This window comes from Astatotilapia calliptera, chromosome 22, assembly GCF_900246225.1.
Source record: "Astatotilapia calliptera chromosome 22, fAstCal1.2, whole genome shotgun sequence".
Lineage (NCBI taxonomy): Eukaryota > Metazoa > Chordata > Actinopteri > Cichliformes > Cichlidae > Astatotilapia > Astatotilapia calliptera.
The window spans coordinates 5,045,718-5,070,828 of record NC_039322.1 but is presented as its reverse complement, the minus strand read 5'-3'; the positions used below and the strand labels follow the sequence as shown (position 1 = coordinate 5,070,828).

General features: G+C 42.7%; 2 protein-coding genes across 11 annotated transcripts in view; one reads left to right on the top strand and one right to left on the bottom strand.

Annotated features, from left to right (window-relative positions):
- Positions 1 to 700: 700 nt before the first annotated feature.
- hsd17b8 (hydroxysteroid (17-beta) dehydrogenase 8) lies at positions 701 to 4,771 on the top strand. 2 transcript variants are annotated; one of them, XM_026157159.1, is made up of 9 exons: positions 701 to 785; positions 1,696 to 1,898; positions 1,975 to 2,091; positions 2,311 to 2,406; positions 3,179 to 3,264; positions 3,339 to 3,423; positions 3,691 to 3,733; positions 4,401 to 4,475; positions 4,569 to 4,771. In XM_026157159.1, exons 1-9 carry the CDS (start codon positions 740 to 742, stop codon positions 4,586 to 4,588), a joined length of 771 nt encoding a protein of 256 aa, XP_026012944.1. In that variant the 5' UTR covers positions 701 to 739; the 3' UTR covers positions 4,589 to 4,771. The 2 variants fall into 2 exon arrangements, with proteins under 2 accessions (XP_026012944.1, XP_026012945.1); XM_026157160.1 differs by lacking the exon at positions 701 to 785 and adding an exon at positions 1,151 to 1,302.
- A 1,749-nt stretch (positions 4,772 to 6,520) lies between these two features.
- col11a2 (collagen, type XI, alpha 2) overlaps positions 6,521 to 25,111 on the bottom strand; it is a 53,488-nt gene continuing 34,897 nt past the window's right edge. For all 9 annotated transcript variants that reach the window (XM_026157093.1, XM_026157097.1, XM_026157091.1 and 6 more), the window contains 56 exons: positions 24,567 to 24,608; positions 24,402 to 24,464; positions 24,181 to 24,255; positions 23,744 to 23,830; positions 23,338 to 23,394; positions 23,181 to 23,234; positions 22,982 to 23,035; positions 22,689 to 22,742; positions 22,338 to 22,391; positions 22,180 to 22,233; positions 22,031 to 22,075; positions 21,480 to 21,533; positions 20,756 to 20,800; positions 20,519 to 20,572; positions 20,307 to 20,351; positions 19,464 to 19,517; positions 19,322 to 19,366; positions 19,110 to 19,163; positions 18,955 to 18,999; positions 18,736 to 18,789; positions 18,437 to 18,544; positions 17,987 to 18,040; positions 17,845 to 17,898; positions 17,674 to 17,718; positions 17,417 to 17,470; positions 17,087 to 17,131; positions 16,930 to 16,983; positions 16,734 to 16,787; positions 16,260 to 16,313; positions 15,898 to 16,095; positions 15,725 to 15,778; positions 15,330 to 15,437; positions 15,135 to 15,242; positions 14,940 to 14,993; positions 14,760 to 14,813; positions 14,429 to 14,536; positions 14,242 to 14,295; positions 14,087 to 14,140; positions 13,851 to 13,904; positions 13,714 to 13,767; positions 13,492 to 13,599; positions 13,333 to 13,386; positions 13,114 to 13,167; positions 12,844 to 12,897; positions 12,389 to 12,442; positions 12,041 to 12,148; positions 11,860 to 11,913; positions 11,551 to 11,712; positions 11,398 to 11,451; positions 11,254 to 11,289; positions 11,103 to 11,156; positions 10,736 to 11,021; positions 10,476 to 10,585; positions 10,100 to 10,168; positions 9,710 to 9,946; positions 6,521 to 8,218 (listed from right to left, as the gene is read on the bottom strand). In XM_026157093.1, the coding sequence (XP_026012878.1) occupies positions 8,072 to 8,218; positions 9,710 to 9,946; positions 10,100 to 10,168; positions 10,476 to 10,585; positions 10,736 to 11,021; positions 11,103 to 11,156; positions 11,254 to 11,289; positions 11,398 to 11,451; positions 11,551 to 11,712; positions 11,860 to 11,913; positions 12,041 to 12,148; positions 12,389 to 12,442; positions 12,844 to 12,897; positions 13,114 to 13,167; positions 13,333 to 13,386; positions 13,492 to 13,599; positions 13,714 to 13,767; positions 13,851 to 13,904; positions 14,087 to 14,140; positions 14,242 to 14,295; positions 14,429 to 14,536; positions 14,760 to 14,813; positions 14,940 to 14,993; positions 15,135 to 15,242; positions 15,330 to 15,437; positions 15,725 to 15,778; positions 15,898 to 16,095; positions 16,260 to 16,313; positions 16,734 to 16,787; positions 16,930 to 16,983; positions 17,087 to 17,131; positions 17,417 to 17,470; positions 17,674 to 17,718; positions 17,845 to 17,898; positions 17,987 to 18,040; positions 18,437 to 18,544; positions 18,736 to 18,789; positions 18,955 to 18,999; positions 19,110 to 19,163; positions 19,322 to 19,366; positions 19,464 to 19,517; positions 20,307 to 20,351; positions 20,519 to 20,572; positions 20,756 to 20,800; positions 21,480 to 21,533; positions 22,031 to 22,075; positions 22,180 to 22,233; positions 22,338 to 22,391; positions 22,689 to 22,742; positions 22,982 to 23,035; positions 23,181 to 23,234; positions 23,338 to 23,394; positions 23,744 to 23,830; positions 24,181 to 24,255; positions 24,402 to 24,464; positions 24,567 to 24,608 (4,152 nt within the window). In that variant the 3' untranslated portion in view covers positions 6,521 to 8,071. The remainder of the gene's footprint in view (positions 8,219 to 9,709; positions 9,947 to 10,099; positions 10,169 to 10,475; positions 10,586 to 10,735; positions 11,022 to 11,102; positions 11,157 to 11,253; positions 11,290 to 11,397; positions 11,452 to 11,550; positions 11,713 to 11,859; positions 11,914 to 12,040; positions 12,149 to 12,388; positions 12,443 to 12,843; positions 12,898 to 13,113; positions 13,168 to 13,332; positions 13,387 to 13,491; positions 13,600 to 13,713; positions 13,768 to 13,850; positions 13,905 to 14,086; positions 14,141 to 14,241; positions 14,296 to 14,428; positions 14,537 to 14,759; positions 14,814 to 14,939; positions 14,994 to 15,134; positions 15,243 to 15,329; positions 15,438 to 15,724; positions 15,779 to 15,897; positions 16,096 to 16,259; positions 16,314 to 16,733; positions 16,788 to 16,929; positions 16,984 to 17,086; positions 17,132 to 17,416; positions 17,471 to 17,673; positions 17,719 to 17,844; positions 17,899 to 17,986; positions 18,041 to 18,436; positions 18,545 to 18,735; positions 18,790 to 18,954; positions 19,000 to 19,109; positions 19,164 to 19,321; positions 19,367 to 19,463; positions 19,518 to 20,306; positions 20,352 to 20,518; positions 20,573 to 20,755; positions 20,801 to 21,479; positions 21,534 to 22,030; positions 22,076 to 22,179; positions 22,234 to 22,337; positions 22,392 to 22,688; positions 22,743 to 22,981; positions 23,036 to 23,180; positions 23,235 to 23,337; positions 23,395 to 23,743; positions 23,831 to 24,180; positions 24,256 to 24,401; positions 24,465 to 24,566; positions 24,609 to 25,111) is intronic.

Below are 25,111 nucleotides of genomic sequence, written 5' to 3'. Positions count from 1 at the left end.
AAGTACAGTAACAAAGTATTTGTACTTCGTTACTTTCCACCTCTGATGCCAACAATAAATCATATCCTAATGCAAAATGTGGTTTAAAGACTCCAGCTCTCTTACTTAAATATTCCCATGTTGTAACGCATGATCAGTGTAAGCGGACTTGTTGATTCCTACTAACGGTGAATGACTCTGTTCCAACCTTTACGATCCACTTGCGCGGTTTGCAAGTCACGTGTTTCTGCCTACTATGGTGGTGACGTGTTTCCGCTTACTGTGGCGCTCCACAGTGGCTGCGCTGGTATTTAAACAGCTGTAAATGACATGTTAGACTATAATCTGTGAAACATGTTATGAAGGAAATTTCTTTGTTAAGAGTGAAATAACAACAAATATAACATAAAAGTGGCCAAAAGTTTGGATTGATTATAATGTAGAAACAATAATCATACAGTCATAAAGTTGCCTAAAAACAGGGCATTTATTTGTTTTGTGTAAATCCTGTTCACTACAGTCTATTTGACATTGTAGGTAAAGACGTTACACATAAAAACATACACAACATTTTTGGTAGACGGTCACTTTTTGGCCCAACACCGGTATCGATTTCAAAATAAAATGCCTGTATTGGCTTTTATTCTTTTACTGATGATGTTGGGTTTTGGTCATTACATTAAACACTGTTTACCTTTTTTCACCGTTTTTTATCGCCGCCTGATGGACAAACCTGAAACTACAACAACAGCAAACTGTCATGGCGGCTGCCACAAGGCTCATCTCAAGGTTGACGCTGGTCACCGGTTAGTTTATGTTTTATTACGGATCCTTCACAGAGAAATAAACCCGACCGTTTCTTTTTGTCTCAGATGTTTTTGCTCCGTTAAACCGGGAGAGGTTTTCTCCGTTATCTCCGCAGCTGAAGGAAACTCGCGCTTCATTAAACTTCTCTGCGAGTTCAGAGGAGCTGTGAAGTTTCAGACTGACGTTCAGACTAAGGAGATTTATTTTGTATCATGTGAAGCTGTTCAAAGTATTCAGCAGCAGCTGATTCATATATAATTAGACGCATCTGTGCAGCTCGGTTATTGTTGCCGTGGAATAAACTGACGACAGGAAAGGTGAAAGGATCGTTCATATAGCCCACTCCTTCTTCCGGTCAGTTTCTCTAGCAAATATTCCCAAAGATAACAATACATTATTTTTAATGCACACTAATTAATTATTCAGAGTTTAGGCTGCTTTCAGGTTATAAAGAGATTAAAATTTAGGCTCCAGCTCAACATCTGATGCATAATAAATTTCACCTGTGGAGAAAATGTGAGTTCATATTGTGTTTTAGTGGAGATAATGTTTCTTATTGTAGCTCAGGTTAGTTTCCTGTCATTTGCTCCTCGTGTTTAAGTCATTTGTAGTAAATCGCAACCTTTCATTTTAAAACAGGAAACGCAAACATCAGAAACGTTCATTTCCAGGCAGGCAGCACATCAGCAGCTCCTAAACTATTAAATGTGGATGTTTAATCAGAGCAGGAAGCTTTGAGCGGACCTGAGAGCCCTGCAGTCGGGTTTTCACGACTAACTCTAGTCCAGATGTTTTTGTGGGGACTTTTGTTTTCATTTCAGAAACATCCTGAGCTCCTGACGCCTCAGACGCTGCTGTTTCCTCCTCTCTGCTCCTGCTCTGACTTCACGCTCCTCTCTTCCCACCCAGGTGGAGGCAGTGGGATCGGGCGGGCGGTGTGCCAGCGTTTGGCCTCTGAGGGCGCCTCCGTGGTGGTCGCTGACATCAGCGAGGAGTCGGCCAATGAGACGCTGGGGAGTCTGCAGAGCAACCTCAGGGGGCAGGTCCACACGGCGGCTGTAGTGGACGTGTCGTCTAAAGAGAGCATCAAGAAGCTGGTAACGAGCGTGCAGGTGAGAACAACGCTCCTGCTGTGCGTTCGTCTTTTCCTCCTCCTCATTCTTTAACGTAAGCTCGTTCCTCCTGCAGACTCGGTACTTCCAGCCTCCCTCGGTGTGCGTGAACGCAGCCGGCATCACTCAGGACGACTTCCTGCTCAACATGGAGGAGGAGCAGTTTGATAAAGTCATCCAGATCAACCTGAAGGTAGGCGGCGCTGACACCTGGCAGCTTCTCCTCCATCTCACACTGCAGGCCGAGAGACGACTGAACACAGTTTAAAATGATGCGAACAGCAGAACAGTGACGGGCTGTTTATTTGTTTCCTGTTAGTGATTAAATCCACTCGAGCTCACAGGTAAAAATATATTTGAATCTTGTGTTAGATCAGAGTGAAAGGATTCATTTTTCATTGTTCTCTCCCAGGGTTCATTCTTGATCACTCAGGCGGTCGCTCAGGCTCTGGTGGCCTGTGGAGCGCCCAAAGGATCCATCATTACTGTGGGCAGCATCGTGGGAAAGGTGAGATATGAGCAGGCGCGGTTTGGGTCACAGTTTTGTACAGAAACATAAAAAAATGAGTCAAAGTTGGAGATTTTTGTTCTTTAGTTTAATTTAAAGGGAGAAAATAAAATAACAAAAAGAATTAAAGACAGAAAAAAAATCTCATTGGTCATTATTCTGTTTACACACACAGAAGTAAAAAAACACCCGAACATAAACCTGTAGGCAGGCTTTGAGTTTACAGTCTGTATAAACTGCCCTGTTTATGTCTCTGGTTCCAAACCTGCACATTATTAATAAAACTCTGATTTTTTTACTCTGAGAATGAAGCTGAGCTGACAGCAGACTGAAGTCTCAGCAGTGACTCGTCCTGCAGCTCCACTCTAGTCGAGATGCAGTCAGTGTCCTGTGAGACGATCGAGTCACGACAGTTTCAGCGTCAGTTTATTTTCCTGCTTGACTTTTCTTTGAGTTTCTTCGCATCTGTTTAAAATTAATTGTATTTACATTTTATTTTTACATCTTAATTGATATATTTGTGTAAATAAAAGCTCCAACTCAGAATTGGATCTTGTGTTTGTGCTGGCTTCAGGTAAAAGTGCAGTGCATGATCCTGCAGATGATGTCTACTGAAGTTTTTGTTGCCTTGAAGTTTTCAAAGTAAAAGATGCATGAAAGATATTGTATTCCTGAAGCAGCTTTAAAAACCACTGCAGGTGTTCCTCTCTCTGCGGGTCCTTTATGGTTTATGTGGCCTTTATCTCATGTCTGTTGTGGTTGTTGTTTGCAGGTAGGAAACATCGGTCAGGCTAACTACGCTGCCTCTAAAGCTGGAGTCGAGGGTTTAACAAGGACCGCTGCCAAAGAGCTCAGCAGGTAAAACAAAGTGATGCAGCGACGCGCATGAGCTGACCGGAAACTCACCTGTGTCTCCGCCTCTGTCTCTCCAGGTTTGGGATTCGCTGTAACTGCGTGCTGCCAGGGTTCATTACGACTCCAATGACAGATAAAGTGCCAGAGAAGGTTATTAGCAAGGTACAACACGCACGCACGCACGCACGCACACACAGGTGCACACACGCACACAGACATCCACACAGACACACACAAACAGGTACCTGCTGAATGTGACGTGAATTTAGTTTTTTCCTTTTTTTAAAACTATTTCCTGGAGTCTGATCACTGCAGCGAGCTGTTAAACATCATAAAAACTCGTAAAAATATTGTGACTGAAACAAAGCTGCCAACATATTCATTTACTTCCTGCTCCTCAGTGAAGCTGCAGCCATGTTTGTGTTTCAGATCGAGTCCTTGGTGCCTCTGGGAAGGATGGGCGAGCCGGCGGGTCAGTTTCATATCACTGATGCTTTTCACTGTCACTCTTCATCCAGGACATCAGATTCATACATGTGTCGTTCTGCTCCGGCCACACCGACACCAGCTGCGTTTAAATGAACACAAAGCTGTTGGATGAGTGGGATTTGTCCAAACATATATGTGGAACATGAGAACATCAGTGTTTCTGCATTTAAGAGTCATCAGCCACTTTAACGAGTGTTAAAATAGGACTGTGCTAGAAAACAGGAGTCACACTGAAACTGTGTCACACGCGGTGAAACAACCGTTCAAAATACAGACAAAATGCACTTTTTTGCGTTTTTCTCAGAGAATCACGAGAAACAGATCAAACATCTGTTTCTGTTACACTGCTTCATTAGGATGATGCAGTTTCAGAGTTGACACTGTGACACTCACAGCCGGGAAACAATGATTGACGAGTTGAACTTTTTCAAACAAATGTGTTTTTCAATTCTGAAACAAAAGTTTAGAGGGCTCAAAAATGCTGAAACAAATAATGCATATTAAAAAATGCATAATTTCAGCCCAGCTCTCTGACAGCTGTAACTCAGAAAATGTTGGTGGCATGAAGGTGAACGTTTGCATGGCCTCATAAAACAAACTAAAGTTAATTCATTAAAGAGATCAGCTGATCGGCTCTTTGTGTCCTCCAGAGGTCGCTGATGTCTGCGCCTTCCTCGCCTCGGACGACTCTCAGTACATCACCGGAGCCAGCATCGAAGTGACAGGTGCAGTTTCTCTATAAACTTTTCATTTCACATGACAAATGTTTTCAGTTTAACGAGAATACCAACACATCAGGACTCGTCTTTCTTTGTCAGGCGGACTTTTCATGGGTTAAATCAGCCGTCCGGCGAGCGCGCGACTGAAGACTGTGAGACTAGTTTCTACGTAATTATTATTTTTTGACTTGATTTTGATTGCGGGAATGTTTTTGTAATTTTGATGTGAACCTGTCACACGTTGTCTTAATAAACACTAGAATGTAATGTTGAATCTGAATGAAGCTTTAAAAAAGTTTTAACATGTTTGTGTGTTTTTGGGGCACAGCTGGGATTTGAACCAGCTGCTTTTGAGTTACAGGCACGTTTTATATTTTAGTGTCTCCACACCATCATCACCACCAGAGCCTCCTCAGGCTTCCTGTCTTCTCTGAGAAGGTTTACATAATAACTCTGGCTTTAAAAACATTGTTGGAGGTCAAAGGTCAGCACACACAGTTTGAACCTGAAGGCTGAGCTTCCTCAGATGTTGCAGGTGTTTAACTCTGAGCTGTGAGCTGAGGTGCTGGCAGGCCTTTCAGGGCTGTTTGTTTCATAATCGGAAGAATCTTTGCTCCATCTGTGCTGCAGTTTTTCTGTCTTTTATTGTTGAAACCACAGCAGTTTCCACTTTGAGTCGTCTTCAGCAGATGCTGTTTCTCAGCTAAACATGTGAGTTTGGAAACAGGACCCATAATCTCAAAGACGACGTACCAGCACATTACGTCCCCCTCTGAGTGACACAGCTGGGCTTGACTTGGTTTTAGAAGTTTAAATACAGCTGCTGAGAGGAGGAGAAAACAATAACGATGCCAAAATCTGTCTGCAAAACACTCGAGCAAAGAAAAACTGAGGTTTCCGTTTTTGTCTTTATAAAAAGTGAAGCTAGCAGCTCTCCAACAACCTGTCTTTTACTCACAAACGCATAAAATGTCTGAAAGCATTTTGAAATAATTACTTGCAGAGAACAAAGTTACGCTAACGAGGTTAACGAGTTAATCCCAGTTCTTTAAAAGTCTGTGACTAGTGATGAAACCGAACTGATGCTGATCTAGAGGAAAACAGGGGCATAATTTCAGAATGGCCACAAGATGTCGCTGTTTCACCTTCTAGTAACAAATAGAAACAGCAATCACTAAAGTAGACCATAATAAATATTTAATGGAGAGCACATAAATAATTTGAAGTTAAGGATATTTTGTTATATTACCAAGAAATAAATTAATATTGTCACCAATGCAGATTATGCTACTAAGGATTTGGGGAAAATACATTAAAATAAGTCAAAAAACAAAACATGAAGCTGATCCAGAAGATAAATTAATTAAAAAACGCACAGAAATAAAAACATAATTACCAAGAAAACCTGTAGAGCTCTTTAAACTGCTAAATAATAAAGCATTTAAAATACATTATTAATAGACATCGTTCCCTATGTTGTTGCCTATGAACAAGTACTTTGACAAATAGCGACACCTTGTGGCCCTGTGTAGTAAAATCACGACAGCAGTTTGGAAGAAAAACAAGAGTCAAGCAGCTCTTTTTAAAAAGATTATATATTACAGAAACAAGAATTTAAAAAAATTACTTACAGACATTATAAAATACTTTTTTCTTTTTTCAGCACCATATTTTTATGTTGAAACGGCTTCAACACAATAAAAACAAACAAATAGTTGAGGTCATTCTCTCTGGAGGAGGGCAGATTTTTTTGGTTTTGGCTTTTTCGGTCATCCATCCTCCGGTTTCCTGCTATATATATTTAAAAAAGCACAAACAAATAAAACCAGAACCCCAGAATTAAATCGCCACATCATTTTTCACTTTCCATCCCACAGTGGCGGACGACCTTCGCCCCCCTGCCTCTCTCACAGCCTCTCTCTCCCCCGTGGTGGTTCAGTATCTTTACCATCACAGCTCAGATCGATGCAGACTTTAAGTAAAAAGTTGTTCCGCGATTGCAAACCTGCAAAAGCCAACAAGTGAAACAGCAGCAAGGACAGGGACGTGACAGAGGTGGAGAGTCACCGTTTAATCATTACAGTGGAAGCAGGATGTAACAGCACAGTACAGTCGATGCAAACACTAAGACGGGATCTTACAGTAACGTGTGGCCACAGATTCTTATTTTTATTCCGTACAAAAGGAGTTTGAACAGGGCGGAGCACCGCGGTGAGTTTGACCTTCAAGTGTCAGCTGCAGGAAATAAATACAAACCACATGTGACTGAAATATTGGTTGGTTCTTGTTTTTTTAATCTCAAAGCACCCTGTTAGTTTTAAATAAATACAATAGAATATCACTATTTCTGTACAAATGGTATGTAATGCACATCTTCCCCAGGTACAAGCTTCATGAATTAGAAGAGACTACAGGAAGGAGTCGGAGTGGACACTACACCTTTGACACGTTTGTGTAATTAGCACCTTACCACACAGGTCAGTAAAAGCGTGCATTTTTATTTGCTGCTGCAGGAAAAACAGGAGGAATCTCTGAAGCTCAGACATGTTTAAACACTGATGGAAAACAACAAAGAGTCCAGACTCAGCAAACACCGGAGCGGCGTGGTGTTAGCGGCCTCGGTGAGGAGTGATTTAAAGAATCGGGTCTTTAAAAAACAGGCACCAGCAGCATGCAAATACAACAGCACTGCATTTAGCACAGTTTACAAAATGAATGGCTTTGATTTCACTGGTCACACGTCTCTCCTGCCTCGTGCATGCATCACATCGGCTCAGCGCGGTCTCGCTCCTCTCGGGTGGAGGAGGGATTGTCCTGCACCTCGCCACACGTTAACCTCGGTGCTCAGTTCCCTGTGTTTCTGCCGGTGTCGTTAATTCTTTGGTTCCTTAAAGTGTAAAAAGATCTGAATGTTACTCTGTAAACAGCATGGCTGAAGAGTCGCCCCTGATGACCTCACAAAGAGCCTCATCTACAGCTCAGGGGAACGTTTCTGACCTCTGGCTGTTCTTTTATGGTCACGTTTGTCTCCTGTTTTGCTTTCATGTGATTTTAACTGCATCACAGATAAAGGCGGCTGCACGGGAGCCTCTCACAGCCTGAACGACCGTCAGTCATGCTGCCTGCAGAGTGAATGTAGATTAGAGAAGTGGGAATGAGTGTGACCCGTTTCTGGGAGGAGATGTTGGATGGGGAGGTAGAGGGGCATCAGACCTCAGGTTGCCGGCTCGCTCTCAGGTCGGTGACGTTAAAGAAAACACTGTTTTATGTTGAAGAACGCTCCCTCCTGGCTTTATCTTCGTCTCGCGCGGCGGGTCGAAGGTCTCCTCTCCGCGAGTTTTTCAGATTTCTCTCCTCTTTTTTTTTTGTTTTTGTGACGTCCATTAACTGTTGGGAGGATGTTGGTTTCCCCGGGCACGCACTTTACTGTGAGCGCGTGTTTGTCTCACAACAACTGCATGTATATGTAAGTGTGTGTGTGTGTGTGTGTTTTATATCATTTACAAATTAATTTACAAATTACTGGGCATGAATGTTTTTTTCATATATAAGTGTGTCTCTAAGTGTGTGTGTGTTTGCATGTATTGTGTGTGTTTGTGTTCTTAGGCTTGGAAACAAACAGGTCCCACTTCAAAACCAAACTGCTGGTTTTTCTCCCCAAAGTCTGACACCTTGATATCCCGCAGAGGAAGATGCTCCAGCTGTGGCGTGCTGATCTCCAGGACCGTCCTGTCGAAGCCCTTACGATACTGAGGAGAGACACAGAGACACGCACGTCAGGAAACCACAAAATGAAAAAGGTTTATAAAGTCTGTGTAAGTTGGCACATTAGGCTGAAGTTAGAGCAGACGTGGTTCTTCTCCTTATATAAAACAAACTCTCCCGTTGCACCCGCTCAAAAACAAACAGCTAAACACTTCATAAAATCCTCTAAATGTTCCTCTTGTGTTTTGCAGCTACATGTGAAACCGTTTGTCATCATAGTGTAATTAGTGATCGTTCTCAAATTTAAATCAACCCCAAAGATCCCATAAAATGAAAAACTGTCTGTTATTGATGAGGAACGTGACACAGTGTGCGGCTAAACTCTCGTGCTTTCTCCAACAGCTCAGTCACACGACATAAAACTCCAACCTCTTTGTGACAATAAGTAAAAAAGCGGCTGCTCTCAACTTATGAGTGAATGTTTTTGATCTCAAGGCGACCGCCTGGTGTAAGGCGAACTGTCTCCAACCAATCACAGTCCAACTTAGACTGACTGCAGTCACTCTCAGACAGATTGGTGAAGGTTTGCCAATAATTTCTGCTTCATCTACAAACACAATTTGCTCAGATGCTGCAATTAACCTGAGTCAGTCTGCATCGATGAGCACAGCTCGTCTGTTTTGTGTTTCTTTGCAAACAGCAGACTCGACTTATCTGGTTGCATTTCTGGTTTAAACTATGCAAAAGTCTCGAGTCTGCTCTTATTTCTTCATGTTTGTCTCGTTGGAGTCAGACTATCTTTACATTTTTTTAAGTGGTCAAAGTTTTTCTTTGCACATCGTCTACTTTTTCATTTACTTTCAGTTCATCCTTGTACCTGAGCATTTTCAGAGGGAACAGGTCAGAGTTCATAGATCGGTGTTAAACCAGTTAAACATTCAATCATTCAATCGAGAATAAAAAAGGCACCTGACTCAGCATGAATCAGTGTTCTGTCTACAGAAAACAGACAACTCTAAGCAGTTTGTTCCATTTCTTTGGCTGAATCTATGAAAAATTAAAAAAAATGACACACTTTAACAGACAGAAAATCGTATTTTGTGATTCCCAAAAAGCGACTAGTTGAAAACATATCTCAGCATGCTGTGCAGTGTGTCCTTAAAAAATCTGAGGAAACTGGACAAGATCAAAGTAGTGGTGCTAAAAAGTCCTAAAAAAACTATAGCAGCACCAAAGTTGCACAGAAGTTTTCAACTGACTGTGAGTTGTTGTAGACCTGCTCTCTGTCTGCAAAGCAACCATTTCCAAGGTAATGAGATCGCAATCATCTAAAAACACTGTTTTGTCTAATGTGACTGCAACATCACAGAAAAAGAGGCAGCTTAATTTACTAGGACTGGATGAGGGTCAGACTAACTCTGGTCCATCATACATGGTTACGATGGTCCAGAGGAAAGATGTGACAGCTCCCCGTCACCTTCAGTGACACGGAGCCTTTAACAGGTCTGGATGTAGTTTTATGTGTGTGAACTCACAGAGCAGCCATCGATCACGGCTTTGATGTACGGGTTGGTCTCATAGCTCAGCTCCTCGTCGTTGGCACCCAGGAAGTGCAGCGCCCTTTGGTAGTTGTTCTCGGCACTTTGGTCGGCCCAGGCCACGGAGCGGTGGCAGTGGTAGGTGAGGTTCTGACGGGCCTGGACGCTCAAGAGGCGCAGGAAGCCCAGCTGGACCACGCCCACGGGATCACCGTTGGAGTCGACGTAGGAGAACTGGGAGGAGGATGAGAAAGGAGAGGAGAGGATTTAATGATAAGACAACAAGCAGCAAAGAGGAAAAGTGTAAGATGAGTGTAAGGATGCAAACAAACGAGGGAAAGAAGGTTAAACAGGTCAAGAACTAAACTATTAAACTTAATTACTAACCTTACTACCAGTGGAAAACTGACTGTACCACGATCCTGGAGTCTCTTTGTCCCAGGAGCTCATCTCCACCTGTGACCACAATGATCCACGTCACACATTGTAGTTAAAGTTTCATTTAAACTCTGTTTTCACACAGACAGATAAAAACACCTTTTTTTAAACCTGGGTGGCAAATTTCCTCAACATTACTGCTCTGACATCTTAGTTTTGTTATAAATGTTAAATAAATTTTTTTTCTTACATAAAATGAGAAAATAGAAACCACCACAAACGCTTCGGGAACCCAAACATGTTGATTTAACCAAATTATTATGAGTTTAGTTAATAATAATGTTTTTTGACACAGTTGTTGTTTTTTCCAGATTGCTGGACTGACCGTGTTGACGTCCTTGCTCGGGTACAAACACGTCTCTCCAGCACTAAAGTTACAGAAGACCTTGAAGGAGTCTCTGGAGCAGCCCTGATTGGGGTCGATCCAGTACTCTCCTGCAGGGGGCGACAGAGAAAAGAGGTGGGAAAATGTAAAAGTCTGACTTTGACTCTTAAAGATGTTCATTCATCATCGTCCTGGTACTGATATAAGTGCCAGGATCAGCTGCCAGGTTTGTTTTGGGTTTTGTGGTTTGTTTCCGTTACCGTCTTTGAGGTCGGGCTGGCTGAGGTTCAGGTCCTGGCAGGTGCGCGCGGGGCTGTCCTGAGTGCCCATAGGGAAACGCATCGTCTCGATCTCTTGACGGAGGGAGTTGAGAGAGCCAAAGATCTCCTCCATGCCTTCGCTGCCCATCAGGAACTCTGTGCCGGCGGTGTCAGATGCCGGCATGTCAGGGTCAAACTCCGGCGCCAGCTGGCTGGCATCGATGGAGCGTTTGGACTTGGGACTCCTCTGGATGGGCAGCGGCTGAATGACCTCACCAGGTGGGCCCTGGGAAGCAAGTTTACATCATTAACTGCAGTTCAGAGAGCACATGGAGAAGATTTAAATGAAGAAAGGTGGAGTACTAACAGGAGGTCCAGGAGGTCCTTGTACTCCTTTTTCTCCCTTTGGTCCAGCTCCTCCCTAAATCCAGCAGGAAAAGGAAAGAAGCATTACATCATCACATCGATTCATCTTTGAATTTTACTGACACTGCACTCATGTTAGCGTGGTTACTCACAGATGAACCCTTAGCTCCTTTGATACCTTGAGGACCCTGGAAAAGATGTCAGACTTTAATAAAACGGCTTCAATGACAGGTTTCAGGAGCAGGAGGAGGAAGAATGACGTCATGTTCCTGAAATAAAACAGCACAAATACTTACAGGAAGACCAGGAGGACCAGCAGGGCCGAGGGGTCCGGTGCCTCCAGGAAGTCCCTGTGTTACAAGACATGAGAATCATTTCCATAAAAAAGAGTCAAATAAAATAAAGGTTTCACTGCCTGCTCTTCATCGTGTGACAGAGGTCAAACTTACGGTCTCTCCTTTGGGTCCAGAGGATCCCTGAGGCCCAGGAAGGCCTCGGTCTCCCTTCTCTCCCTGCTCTCCCGGAGGTCCGATGAGACCGATAAGACCTTGGTGACCCTTCTCTCCCTTGGCTCCGGGGTCTCCACGCAGGCCGGGCAAACCAGGCGGTCCCTGCAGGAGGAGAAGCAGAGAAAAGAAAAGAAGAGGACGAAAGCAGGAGGACAGACGAGAAGAGGAAAGATGGAGGATTAAAGAAGGCAGCAGGAGCAAAGTGCAGCGTGACGGAGCATCAAGTGCAAACTTTGTGTTTGCTCTTACCAAAGGTCCAGGCGGTCCTTTCTCTCCAGCAGCTCCTGGTAATCCTTGTCCACCCTGAAACACAATTATTAACACACTTAGTGAGTGAACAGCAACACATCAAACAACAAGTGTCACACACAGTGAATTTGTTTAGTTGCTGTTTGAATAAACCCAAAAATGACTGATACACTGAACTGACCACTGATCCTGGGAGTCCTCGAAGACCTTCGGTTCCTGGTTTTCCTGGTTGACCCTGAGGGCCGACAGGACCCGTCTTTCCTGGGGGACCGACTGCACCTGGATCTCCCTGTGAAGGGTGACGCCAAAGAAACGCGATTCAAAGATTCCTTCTTTGCATCAGTAAAAGTTATGCATCACAAAAATAAGATTGATAAGAATCTGAGAAAAACAGAGTTAATCATTTATTGTAGAATCATTATTAGAAATAAAGGGTCAGTAATCAGATGTAAACATAGTTTTGTCTTATCATCTGAGAGCTTATACTTACTGTGATCTGTGTAGATCATTTAGTAACTGAAGGACTCACCTTGGTTCCCTTCTCTCCCTGACGTCCCTCTGCTCCTCTTGCACCAGCAGGACCCTGACATGTAAATGAGGTAACAGTGCATCAGTGAACATAAGTGATAAAACACTGTATTCCTTCAAAGTTAATAAGCTTTCACTAAATCGTATAAATGAATTGTATTTTAAATAGAAGCCATTTAAATACGACTGCAGGAAAGAAACAGAATAAATGTTTGATGGTGTCCAGGATGCTGCGCTCAGGTTGGGTGTTTGGGTGATGATACTCTAAACATGACTGGTCAGTAAACACAACCTTATATGCTCAGGTAAATAAAAGGTCAAACTGCAAAACTCTGTGATTGTTTTCACCCTTTTTCAAAAGCTGGAAGCATTAAAAAAAATATTGGCTGCATGAAAAACTTGTTACTTAAGTGATCTTTCACAGCAGCAGGTTGCCATCAGACTGAGTGATCTTACCCTCTTTCCTGGGGGTCCAGGAGGTCCGTTCTCACCAGGAGGTCCGGGCGTGCCCTGCGATAGGAGGCAGAATGAAAAGATTGATCCCTTGAAAAATTATATAAATGAAACTTGTCTGTTTTGGATATTTACTAAAACAATATATGAAAGTAATGAGAAAGTGGCCACTTTCATGAGTATTTTATAAGTTTTTACTATTTCTTTTCCATATGGGTGAGGAGCTGGATCATTTCTAATCCTTCATTTCTGCATCTCTGCTTTTTTACTCACAGGTTCTCCTGCTTCTCCGTCCTCTCCTCTCTCTCCCTTGGCACCATCCTGGCCCTAAAAACAAAGACGATGATGTCAGAGGTTTTCTTTGGGTTGTTCGGTTCAGCACGAAGCTCAAACGTGCAGTGAAGAGGCTGAACTGAACTGTCGGCAGCTGTGGAGCCACATTTAACATCTCTGCAAATAAATAAACGTGAATCATTCAAAAACGACACTTACTCTGGGTCCAACCTCACCAGGGGGGCCGGGATCACCAGGGAAACCAACAGGACCCTGAAATTAATACAAAAAGATCAATGATTAAACACAGTAAAGAGATCGGTGCTCACTGATCTGTGCGGCAGTCTGTGTATGTTCTGGTGTGTCCGGTTCTCATACTGGGTTTCCTTTGGGCCCGTCGTCTCCTGGTCCTCCTCGTCCTCCGGCAGGTCCAGCAGTTCCAGGTTGGCCCGCCTCTCCCTTCTCTCCGCGCTCTCCACGAGGACCCTGTCCACAGAAGTACAGACCTCTTTGTTTGCTCATGGATGATATTTAGATATCAGCGACAGCATGACCTCCTGATGCATCGGCTCAAAAAAGCATTAAGATCACATCGCTCACCTTCTTTCCAGCCTCTCCTACGATTCCAGGTGGTCCGGCCTCACCGGGCTCTCCCTGTGGAACAAATATCACATATTTTAATCCAGTTTTTCTGTTTTTGGACACAAAGCTGTAAAAATATTCCTTCAGTACTGCACCTTCTCTCCAACAGCCCCAGGATTACCAATACCACCAGGAGGACCTTGAGGACCCTGAAAACAGACAAAAACTGATCAAATAATTTCCATCAACAGTTACTCGGAGGAAAAAGTATCAGATAATCTACTTTAATTAATGCTGAACATGAGTTTCATGAGAATTTAATCTGCTAAAATTAACTTGATAGAAAAGGAGCGAGTTTCACAGAGGTTCAGTAAAAGCTCCAAAAACTCACGTCAGCTCCGCTGGGTCCAGCAGGGCCACGGGGTCCTGGAGGGCCTGGAGGACCCTGGAAACATAAAGAGGATTTGGTTATTATCATCATGTTATTTATTTTGTTGCATACGTCATTACCAGTTATTACAATATTCATGTGTTTGTGAAACTCACCATAGGTCCAACATCTCCCGTCTCTCCTTTCTCCCCAGATGGTCCTGGCAGTCCCTGCAGAGCAAAGGTCAAAGTTCTGGATTAGGAGCTTTGCACAAGAGCGATGCTCGAACTGCACGAGTATTTACATCAAATCCAACGTAAAGAAAGGAAGTGTTGCTGTTTTTTGACATTTTCATGTTTTTACCTGGAGTCCGATGGGACCTGGGGCTCCTGGGAAGCCTCGGGTTCCCTCATCACCTTTAGCTCCGAAAGGACCCTGCTGCCCCCTCGGTCCAAGATCTCCATCAGCACCCTGCACCACAGAAGAAGAAGAACAAGGACAAAAGCAGGACATAAGGACAGTTAATGTGCTGTTCTCCTGACTGGATGGATCTAAACTAAAATCTGGAATAATCTTGTATATTCATCACATAACTACATTTTCATTTTAACAAGACCTTTATCAAATCTGTAAAGTAAAAACTGCAGCTATCATCAAATGCATGCACTTGAAATAAAAAAGAGTTTCTACTCACAGCTGGACCAGGCTGACCTACAGGACCGAGCGGCCCGGGTGGACCAGGAGGACCCTGCAAATAACCAGAAACAAGCACATGAACACAGAGAAACAACAATCATTAGGGGAGAAACAGCATTATTAGATCCTGATCGTTACCATCAGAGGTAAATATTAATCTCTGATTTAAGTCACTCACATGCTCTCCTTTGGCTCCTTTGGCACCCTTCTGCCCAGGCTCTCCAACCTCACCCTGAAACAATAAATAAAATTCATTTTATTTTACGCTCTGAGCTATTTTGACTCTTGACACCTTCTGAGGTGAAACATTCACCCTGCAGCTTTCCAAGAATCTTAAGCTAAGGTGTGATCTCTGTTACTTAGAGTTACTGGCCTTGTCTCCGTCCTCGCCAGGAACTCCAGCTGTTCCAGCAGGGCCGGGCAGACCCACAGGACCCTGCACTCCGTCCCGACCTGCTGGGCCAATGGGCCCTTTCTCACCCTGAGCAGGAGAAAGAGAGAAATCAATAATTGATTTTCATCATTAGCTGGACAGACTAAATTTGATTAACACATCCGGAAGACTCACAGGGACTCCCTTCTCTCCAGCTGGTCCAGGTGGGCCCTGAGGGCCTGGTCTGCCAGGAGGTCCGATGGGTCCAGCAGTACCAGCTGGTCCCCGCTCACCAGGAGACCCCTAAGAAATACATGAGGTCAGCACCAACCACAGCAGGTTTTCATTAAGTGAATAATTCATTCTTAAGTTGGAAGAATAAGTAACAGATTTTAAAAGTTTTTAAAAGATTTCTATCTCCTAGTGAGAGACTTGAAAAATTAAACAAATACAATGATGGTTAACATCCAAACTCAGAGTACGTTCTGTTCTCTCCTCACTTAACTGAAAGATCCAGACTTGCATCCATTATTTCTGAACTATGAACATTTCTTTAAATGAGTTGTTTTTTAATATGAACAGAAACCTACAGCAGGTCCAGGAGGTCCAGCAGGTCCTTCGCCTCCCTTCAGTCCTCCACCACCCTGGAAGAAATGACCATGCAGGAATAATCAGGACTCTTATTCTAATGACTGAGATAAGAAATGTTTCTTAAACACCTGGATCCTGGCTTGATGACATATGCTGGATCATTTATACTCACAGGGGTTCCAGGAAGTCCTCTCTCTCCTGGGAAGCCTCTCAGTCCTGGAGGACCATCTTTTCCAGGCCGTCCTGTGGGTCCAGGGTCCCCCTTGGTGCCCTCTTTCCCTGAGGGACCAGGAAGCCCCTGCTCACCAGGTGGACCTAGAGGTCCGGGATGGCCACGCTCGCCCATGGGGCCGGTCTCTCCTGATGGGCCCTGGAAGATGGACATGGAGAGGGTTGAGAGAAGAAGAAAGCAATGATGGAAGGAAGAATGCAAAGCAGCAGGGTGTGAATATGGAGAAGTGAAGTGTGTAAGTTGGCTCGTGATGTGATTTACTGTAGCAGTAACAGTATGTGCACCACGATGAATGAACTCACCTGAGGTCCAACAACTCCAGGAGGCCCAGGTGGACCCATTTTACCTTGGAAACCCTGCAAAACACAAACTCAGTTAACAGTTTATCTAGAAAACACAGACGCTCAGATCTGAAAGGCAAAGACGTGTCCACTCACAACCATCATCACAGTCTGTGACTGAGATGAAGAAAAATCTGCTGTGATGACTTTTTTTGTTTATTTGACACAAAACACAAATAATTCTTCTCCATAAATACAGATTCAAGCATCTCTGTGCATTAAATTTCACAGATCACTACTTAAATACTTCAGACAGACAGAAGACAGCAAAGCTGGGAGGAAGACATGCAGTCAGTGGTCTGGATTAAAACCCACATCTATGGATTAGCCTTAAGGCATATGGGCCACCTGCTCCACTCAGTGAGCTCAGGTGGAGGCACCTCTAAGAAAGAAAAATAAATTAATAAATTAATAAAAAATACAAATTTAACTTACAACTTCTCCTCTCTGTCCGGGATGTCCTGGCAGGCCATCCTTTCCTGGTGGTCCCTGTAATAAAACAATAAAGCAATTTTATCAAACTGTACAAAGTACCTCAGTTTTTTTATTAATAGCTCAGTGATATCACCCTGAATTTGTATCATTACTAAAATCAGTCTGTGAGGAACCGTAAATGAAAACGTTTACTTACAGGAGGTCCCTTTGGTCCGGGGAAACCATTGGCTCCCTGAGGTCCTGGCAAACCCTGAGAAATCACATGTGGTAAAGTAAGAACATTAAATATTTGACTCAAATTTAAAAGTAAGTTTTTCCAAGCAGGACACACTTCTGTGAACTTCAACACTCACCCTCTCTCCAAGAGGACCATGAGGTCCATCACTTCCTGAGGTTCCCTGACAAGAGCAATAAAAGAAGAATGAATTAAATACAAACTCTTCTTTTCTTTATTTAAATTATTTACAGGCAAAAATCAAAAGCAATAAATGTAAATGGCATCGAGGGTTTTTAGGCAAGTCTTGTTTAAAAAAAAAATCCAGCTCTGACTTTTTTGTTCAAATATTTATATAAAGATGAGATACGAGTAATTTCTTTCACACATTCATGTAAAATATGAAGTGAAAACAGGATTCATCAGTAAATCACAGTGTGGACAGTTTGTTTCAGGTGTGCAGACGAACCTTTGCTCCTGGTTTCCCCGTGGCCCCCCTCGGCCCTCTCTGCCCTCGGGGGCCCTGATGGTCAAAAACAGCACGTATAGTTAAGTTACTACGATGCACTCAAATCATATGAAGCAACAATTAAACAACTCTGAAAACTGTGTTTCTGCTGATCACCAGAGGTTACACTGATGATGGGTGATGTACTGATAGGTTATTCTTTAAGGCTGTGAGCAGAGCAGCTTCTAAACCCTGAGCATAATAAACAGAAAAAGTACCGTCGGGCCTCTCTGTCCTCTCGGACCTGGTTTGCCGGAAGTACCCTGAAGAGAATCAGACAGACAGTTAACAGTAAACATTAGTTAACATTAGAACTTTTGTTATAACCTGAGAAACTTTATCCTTGTTAGGTTTAAATGTCTGAGTCTTCCACAGAGACGTCGTCTTACCCTTGTTCCCTTCTCGCCGTTTGAACCAGGGAATCCTGGGAATCCAAGAGATCCCTAAAAATAAACCAACATGTCAGGATCAGCTGTTCCATCAGGATCAACCACTGATTCAGTGCTAATGAAAGGCTTGTGCTTCTCTTACCTTTGGTCCTTGTCTTCCAGGATATCCAGGAACTCCAGGTACACCGAGTTTACCCTGGAAACAAACGATGACGTCATCAATCACAGCAGGTGTGACTGCGTTTTCTAACCTGCTCCACTACAAACCAGCTGGTTATGACTGATTAATGCTGGCATGTAGGTGAGAAACCTGAGAAGCACTCAACATGATGCACAGGTGTAACAGTCACATTATCTTGTAATAAAGTTCATGTTATAAAGTTAAATGTCAGGTTTAATGGAGAAATTCACATCAATAAAACATAAAAAACTCCTCAAATATTTAGAAAAATTCAAATAAATACTTGTTTCAGATCCCAGGTACAGGTGAAATATAATTCTTACACAAGACTGCATAAAAGTATTAAATGATGGTCTGAATGATAAAAATAATTACTTTTATGCAGTCTTGCTGTAATGAAACAGTTCATACCTTCTCACCAATCAGTCCAATAGCTCCAACCTCACCGGGGGGTCCAACACGACCCTTGGGCCCCTCCGGGCCGTCCTCTCCTCTGGGCCCTGATACTCCAATCTCTCCCTGTAAGAGATCAGAGTGGAAACACAGCTGTGAGATTAAATCTGTGCTGTATACAAAGCAATAACTCAGAGCAAATATTAACATGGGTTAGATTAAAAATCTGGACCATCCAGTCCTTCATTCAGCCATCTAGTGTTACATTAAAGAACCCGCCAACTGACCAATCAGCTGCTTCATTATTCACACTTTACCCTCTCTCCCTTGACACCGAAATCTCCTTTAATTCCCGGGAAGCCGTCTTCTCCCTGGCAACAAAAACAAATAAAAACACAATGAATAGATGTACATGACACCAACCTTGTTTTTAATTATAAAATGCAGTCACATGATATCTCCGTTTTCCTTTTTTAATCACCAGATGTTCACATTAACACGATTTTATTGTGTAAACGTGATATTTATTCATTTACCTTCTCTCCTTTGTGGCCTTTCAGGCCGCGGATGCCTTGTTCTCCCTGTGATCACAACAATTTCATAATCAATACATTTGCATTCTAATAAATCACATTTAAAAAATGTCTTTGCTAATTTGTTTTACGACACATTAAAAATTAAGTGCAGTGACCTTGACGCCCCGAGGACCAGGATAGCCGATAGCTCCCTGAGGACCGTTAGGACCCTGCAGACCAAAGAAAGCAGGTTTACAGCACAACACACACACTGTGGTAACTACGACCACAAGGACAAACCTAACAGAGGTTACAGGTCTCCTGTTAGGATGGATAATAATAGTAATATGAATGAAGTAATATAAAGTGATGGAGTTATGGCACCCACATGGTTTCCCTTGGTGCCAGGAGGCCCCTCCTTTCCTGGGTGACCCTGTGACATGAAAACAGAGAGTTTAAGGCTTAGAAACGACATCACCCAGCTTTAGGTGGTTCAACTTAATAAACGATATAAAGAAAGACAAACATACAGGAGGCCCATCAGCTCCAGGCATTCCTGGGAGACCTGGTTTTCCTGTGGGACCCTGGAGAAGGAGACAAAGTGTATATAAGGTCAATAAATGCTCCTTATTTGAAACGTCTCATATCTGAATGAAGCGCGCTTTTCTGCTTCGTCGCTGACGAGCACGACAGACTCACATGGTTCAAGTGTGAGTGAGAGAAAAGTGCACTGATACAGAGAACGAGTGTTATTTTATAAGACTCAGAGTGCTGATTCCACTGCTCGGTGGGGAAAGTGTTGATGTGAATGAGGTAAGGCTGCATAATTTCACTTTGGTTTCAGAGATATTCATGCTGTCACTGTCACAGCTGCAGTGTCTGTGGGTCACAGCTGTATGTGGTTGTCGGGTTATATGAGAGTGACTGCAGTCTTCATGCAGGCAGCTGTGTGCTGTACTGTGTGTGCAAGAGGTAAACCCTGCACTTCATATCAAACTTAATTTAGAAGATTCATTTTTAAGTGGAATAGCATAAGATCATCATCTCTGACAATAACCATCATATTTTCACCTTTGTGAGATGTGTGAATTTGATTGGTTACTATAATTCTTAAACATCCCACAGACTCCTGCTGTAACAGGTGTTTAAAGATCTCTTCCTGACAACAGCACATCCGACTCCCTTTGTTTACTTTCTCAGTGTCTTCACTGCAGTATTTAAATGTCAGAGTTGGAGAATAGAGTTGAATAATGCAATGAATTAATAATATTCCAACTATTATATGACTGTTTATTGTTGAATACTTGTTTAGAGCCAACATTCATTATGTAAATGTACTTTAAATAGAGTATGATGAATATCTAAGGTCTTACTTTCTCTCCTGGGGGTCCGATGGCCCCCTGAGGTCCCGGCATTCCCTGCAAAAAACCCCAAAACACCGCGTGACCTTTAATCAGTTTATGTAATTATTACAATTTGAGCATTAATCTTTCCTTTTATCTTTGTGTGCATGTTCCTGCATAGCTATTCCCATACATTATCACGTATCAGGTACGTGATAATGACCAGGTGTTCTCTGTCTCACCTGAGTTCCTGGGGTTCCCTGCTGACCTGGAGGTCCTGGCTCACCTTGGGGACCCTGAGAGACAGAAACAGAAGAGGAGAGAATAACGATCAGCGCAGGGCAAAGTGAAGGAAAGAGGAGGAAGAGAGAATCTGTCAGAAACTAGCTAAAAGAAAAGTTTTGTGTTAACATTCTGAGTTCTGATCTTAAATGTTCAAATACACACGATAACAGGATAACATGGAAACTATTACTGACCAAGCTTCCTTTGGAACCGTGGGGTCCATCGTTTCCTCGAACACCCTGAGAGAAGATCGAGAGGAAGAAATTAAAAACGATTCCCCATAAATGTCTAAATGTCAGCTTCTAGTCAAAGCATCCAGGGAACAGGAACTGAAAACATCATCTCTGGTGCTTTGCTCAGCATCACTCATAGAAAACGAAACATCTTGATGTTGATGCAGGTTTGTCTTTGTGGGCATTTTCCTATTTAAAGTGCAGTCGGCTAATTTTACACAAGTCTTTGGAAAAAAGTGCACAAAGTATTTGTCTGAAAGCGCTGGTTTGTACTTAAACATGTTATAAAATTTCAAAACAAATGTGAGAGTGTAAGGTAATAAAAAGTGTTTACTGTGTTTAACATTACATATTTAAAATCTGTAAGAAAAATACATGGAACAAGAACACTGATGTTCCTGCTTCTGTCATATTAAACTGATGGAGTAAACTTCCCTTAAAGCTAAAACTTTACTTTAGCAGAACAAGCAGAAAGTTTAAATATATCATGCATTCATTTTTTTACATGTTGGTATGTTTTGAGGAGGCTGTGGGAACATCACATGTTCATTTTTAGATTTGGGATGAAACCAGGTTACTGGCTGTTGGTTCAGGTGGTGCTGTGGGTGCTCAGTGGTCAGAGTGGGGTAAAACAATGCAGCCAAAATAACAGCAGAAGGCTGGGCGTGAAATCGCTTCTACTCACAGGAGGTCCGGGGATTCCTGGAGGACCTTTGGGTCCAAGCAAACCACGAGGTCCCTGCAAACACACAAGGACACACAGGCGTCATGCAAACCAGGATCATTCACTCACACATACTATTGTTTTTAATGGAAATGAAAGGAAAAACATAAAGAAAGAGAACTTATAAATATATAAAGTATAAATACAGAATGAGCTATTTAAAGAGGTAATCTGCATTCTCCTTCTTTATCAAATCTAAAAGACTGACCCACAACTAGCTGCATAAAAAACACAACTCCCTATTTCAGTGATTCTAAAAGCACGTTGGCTCCTCCTCCGTCTTTGTGTTACTGCACTACATTATTAATTACAGTAAAGATCCCTAAAATATCATAAAGGTGTGATGATTATGAAACAACAGGTGCAAAGGTGACCTTGTTATGTGAGATATAAAAACAGAGGCATGTATTTTGGGAGACCATTTAAAACACAGACAATAAAAGCACGAGTAGAATATAAATAGAAAATAGTGGGAGGTGTAGAAACAGCTGGGCTGTGACTGAAACACTCACTGGTTCACCTGGGAGACCCCGAGGTCCAACGTCTCCATCATCTCCCTGCAAACACAGAAGAAGCACGTTATGGATGAAAAGATGCTGATCAGCAGTGACACAATATCTGGATGTAATATTAATATTATAATATTCGCAGATCTACGTACCCGCTCTCCGTCCTCTCCTGGGCCCCCTGGTGGTCCCAGTGGTCCAGAGTCACCCTAATAAAATATAAGGATGAAGCAGATGTAAATAAATGATTCTCCAGCGGTAATAAAGATTATAACTGAAAAACAATCATTGTTTTTGAGTTTGTTGGACGTACCCTGTGTCCTTTATCACCAGGCAGACCAGGAAGACCATCGAAACCACGGTCGCCCTGTGATAGACACAGACATGAACATTACTATTATCTCACTGTAGAAAGTAGAAATGCATCAGAAACGATCTCAATACAATAACAATGAGCACACAGCTGAGGCCTCAGGATCCATGAGAAAGACTTTGATACAGCTGAATAATCAGGGAGAACAAACTGACTGTGTCGAGGTTTTGGCACCAAAATGACACCAGTATTTAAATTTTAATATCAATTCTTATTGGACCAATAAAAAAGCTACAGAGACAGGGTGGAGGCTTCAGGCTGGTGGTGTTTAAATAAAGGCAGTGAGGGTACCTTAGTTCCAGGCTCTCCTGGCATTCCTCTGGCACCATCAGCTCCAGCACGGCCCTGCGAGGAGCAGAGGAAGAACATGTTTAAGTGAACCTACGTTTAAAGACAGCTTAAACAGGAGCTCAGGTGAGCGTCTGGATGGACAAAAACTGGCTTTTAGAGGTTTTAAAACTTTCTGGTGACAGCCTGAACTGCAGGCCTGAAACGACACCTACTCTCATAAAACTTAAAAAATAAAATTTACAACGACAAGTGATACACACATCTTGATAAAAATGTCAGCTGTTCATACTCACTCTTCTTCCTGCTTTGCCTGGAGGGCCCATCATACCGTGGGGTCCCCTTGGACCCTGAAAATAAACCAGCGGCCCGTCAGAAGTGTCAGTTATAACTGTGATCTCACAGACATGAGCTGAAAAGGTTCACTTAGAACACAATACAGGAGTAATAATAATAAAGTCATTAATAATTTTACACACAGCTGTTGTTATTTACCTGAGGACCGGGGTCTCCAAGCTCTCCCTTCAAACCAGTACTTCCTGGATTTCCCTGAAAGAGACTCAATCGTCTCAGTCTCATTTTACTAATGACGATGTCATATACACTTAAGAGAACAGACCGATTATTATGATCCAAATGAAAGGTAGCATACCAGGGGTCCAGGGCGTCCGGTGAATCCCATTGGTCCAGGAGGCCCCTTCAGAGCCATCTACAGAAAACACGACAGCTGCTTATAGCAGTGATTCAGGAAGAAACTCTGTTTGCATATTGATTTATGTTCCCTGGATAAGATCATCGTCTTAACGTTCACAGAATACCTGCTGTCCTGTTCACAGTGTTTTTATAACACATCATCTCTGTTCTGTGTTCTCTTACTGACCACATTAAAGTCTTATTTTGATTCTGAGTTTTCATAACATAAATAGAAAAACGAAATAATTAACAAAGTGCAGTTTTAATAAAATATTGGAGACAGTGTCATTTCACAAAAGGTGACAATACCAGGGCGAAACAAAGCATCATAGATAGAAAAGCTGAAATAAAAACTCATATCTGACCCTGGCTTGGGATAAGATGGCTGCAGCCTGAGCCTCCTGTGCAGAAACGACCGGCCCCTTGTCTCCTCCACTCTGCCCGAAGCGGAACTGCAAACACAGAACAAACATTCAGACTCAGACTTGATCTGTGACAGTGACGCAGGAATTACTCTAACATATATATAAAAAACAAGGAATAAACATTTGAATAAACAAACAACTCAACATCTGAGAGCATTCCTATAGACTGTAGCTGTGTTCAATGAGGAAAACCCGAAATAATCCAACTTTGAAAGACCCAAATCTCAATGCTTATAAAAAACCAACACCGACAATAAAGAGTTAAAACACATTCAGATCTGGTTTAAACAAAACATTTGCCCAAATATGACTCATATTTATAGCTATTCTGATAGTTTCCATAATCAGTAAAGGCTGAAAGGTTAAAGGTGACTTACAGGCAGCATGAGTGAAGTTCCAGGAGGTCCAGGAACCCCATCAGCTCCAGGAAGACCAGGCCTACCAGGAGTGCCCTGCAGGATATCAGAGGGGCAGCGGTGAGTCGGCCAGTATAAGAATTTAAAAACATAAACAATTCAGCTCCTTTTGTATAGCACATGTGTAACACACAGATTCAGATGCATGCCTACAAACCTTCAGATAAAGGAAAAATACTCACCCTCTCTCCGGGGTCACCGACAGAACCAGGAGGTCCAGAAGATCCAGGGGGTCCAGTGGGACCCTGCCAGACAAAAATTAAGAGTTTAAATATTTGTCGACAGAAAGTGAGGATTTATTTTTTAAGATGGAGAAAAAAACAGATTTGGAAATAATATTAACTTACAGCAGGTCCCTCAGGTCCTGGAGGTCCTTCAATCAGCATCCCCTGCAAAATCCAAAATAAAGTAAAAAGACAGACAGACAAACCCTCCACCATCAGGTGTCCTCTTAATGTCTACTCCATTAATCCTCTAATGAGCAACACTTCAGAACGTTTCTTAACTGGCCTCACAAGCTACAGCGCCACAAATATCTTTGTAAAGGTAAATGTGTATAACTACAAGGTTAACTGGCCACTTTGTTAGGTACACAGGTCCAGCTGCTTGTTAACACAAACATCAAATCAGTGGTCTGAAAAAGAGAAAATATCCAGCGAGCGCAGTTCTCTGGGAGAAGATGCCTCAATGATGTCAGAAGTCAGAGGATAAGGACTGCTTCAAACTGACAGCAGGCACAGAAAACCTAATTAATCACCAGTTACAACCAAAGCATCACTGAATGCAAACTGTGCTGAACCCTGAACAGATGAGCAGACCAGGCTGTGCTCCTGTGAGCTCAGAACAGGAAACTACAATCAAAACTGGACAAATGGAAAAATGTTGCCTGGTC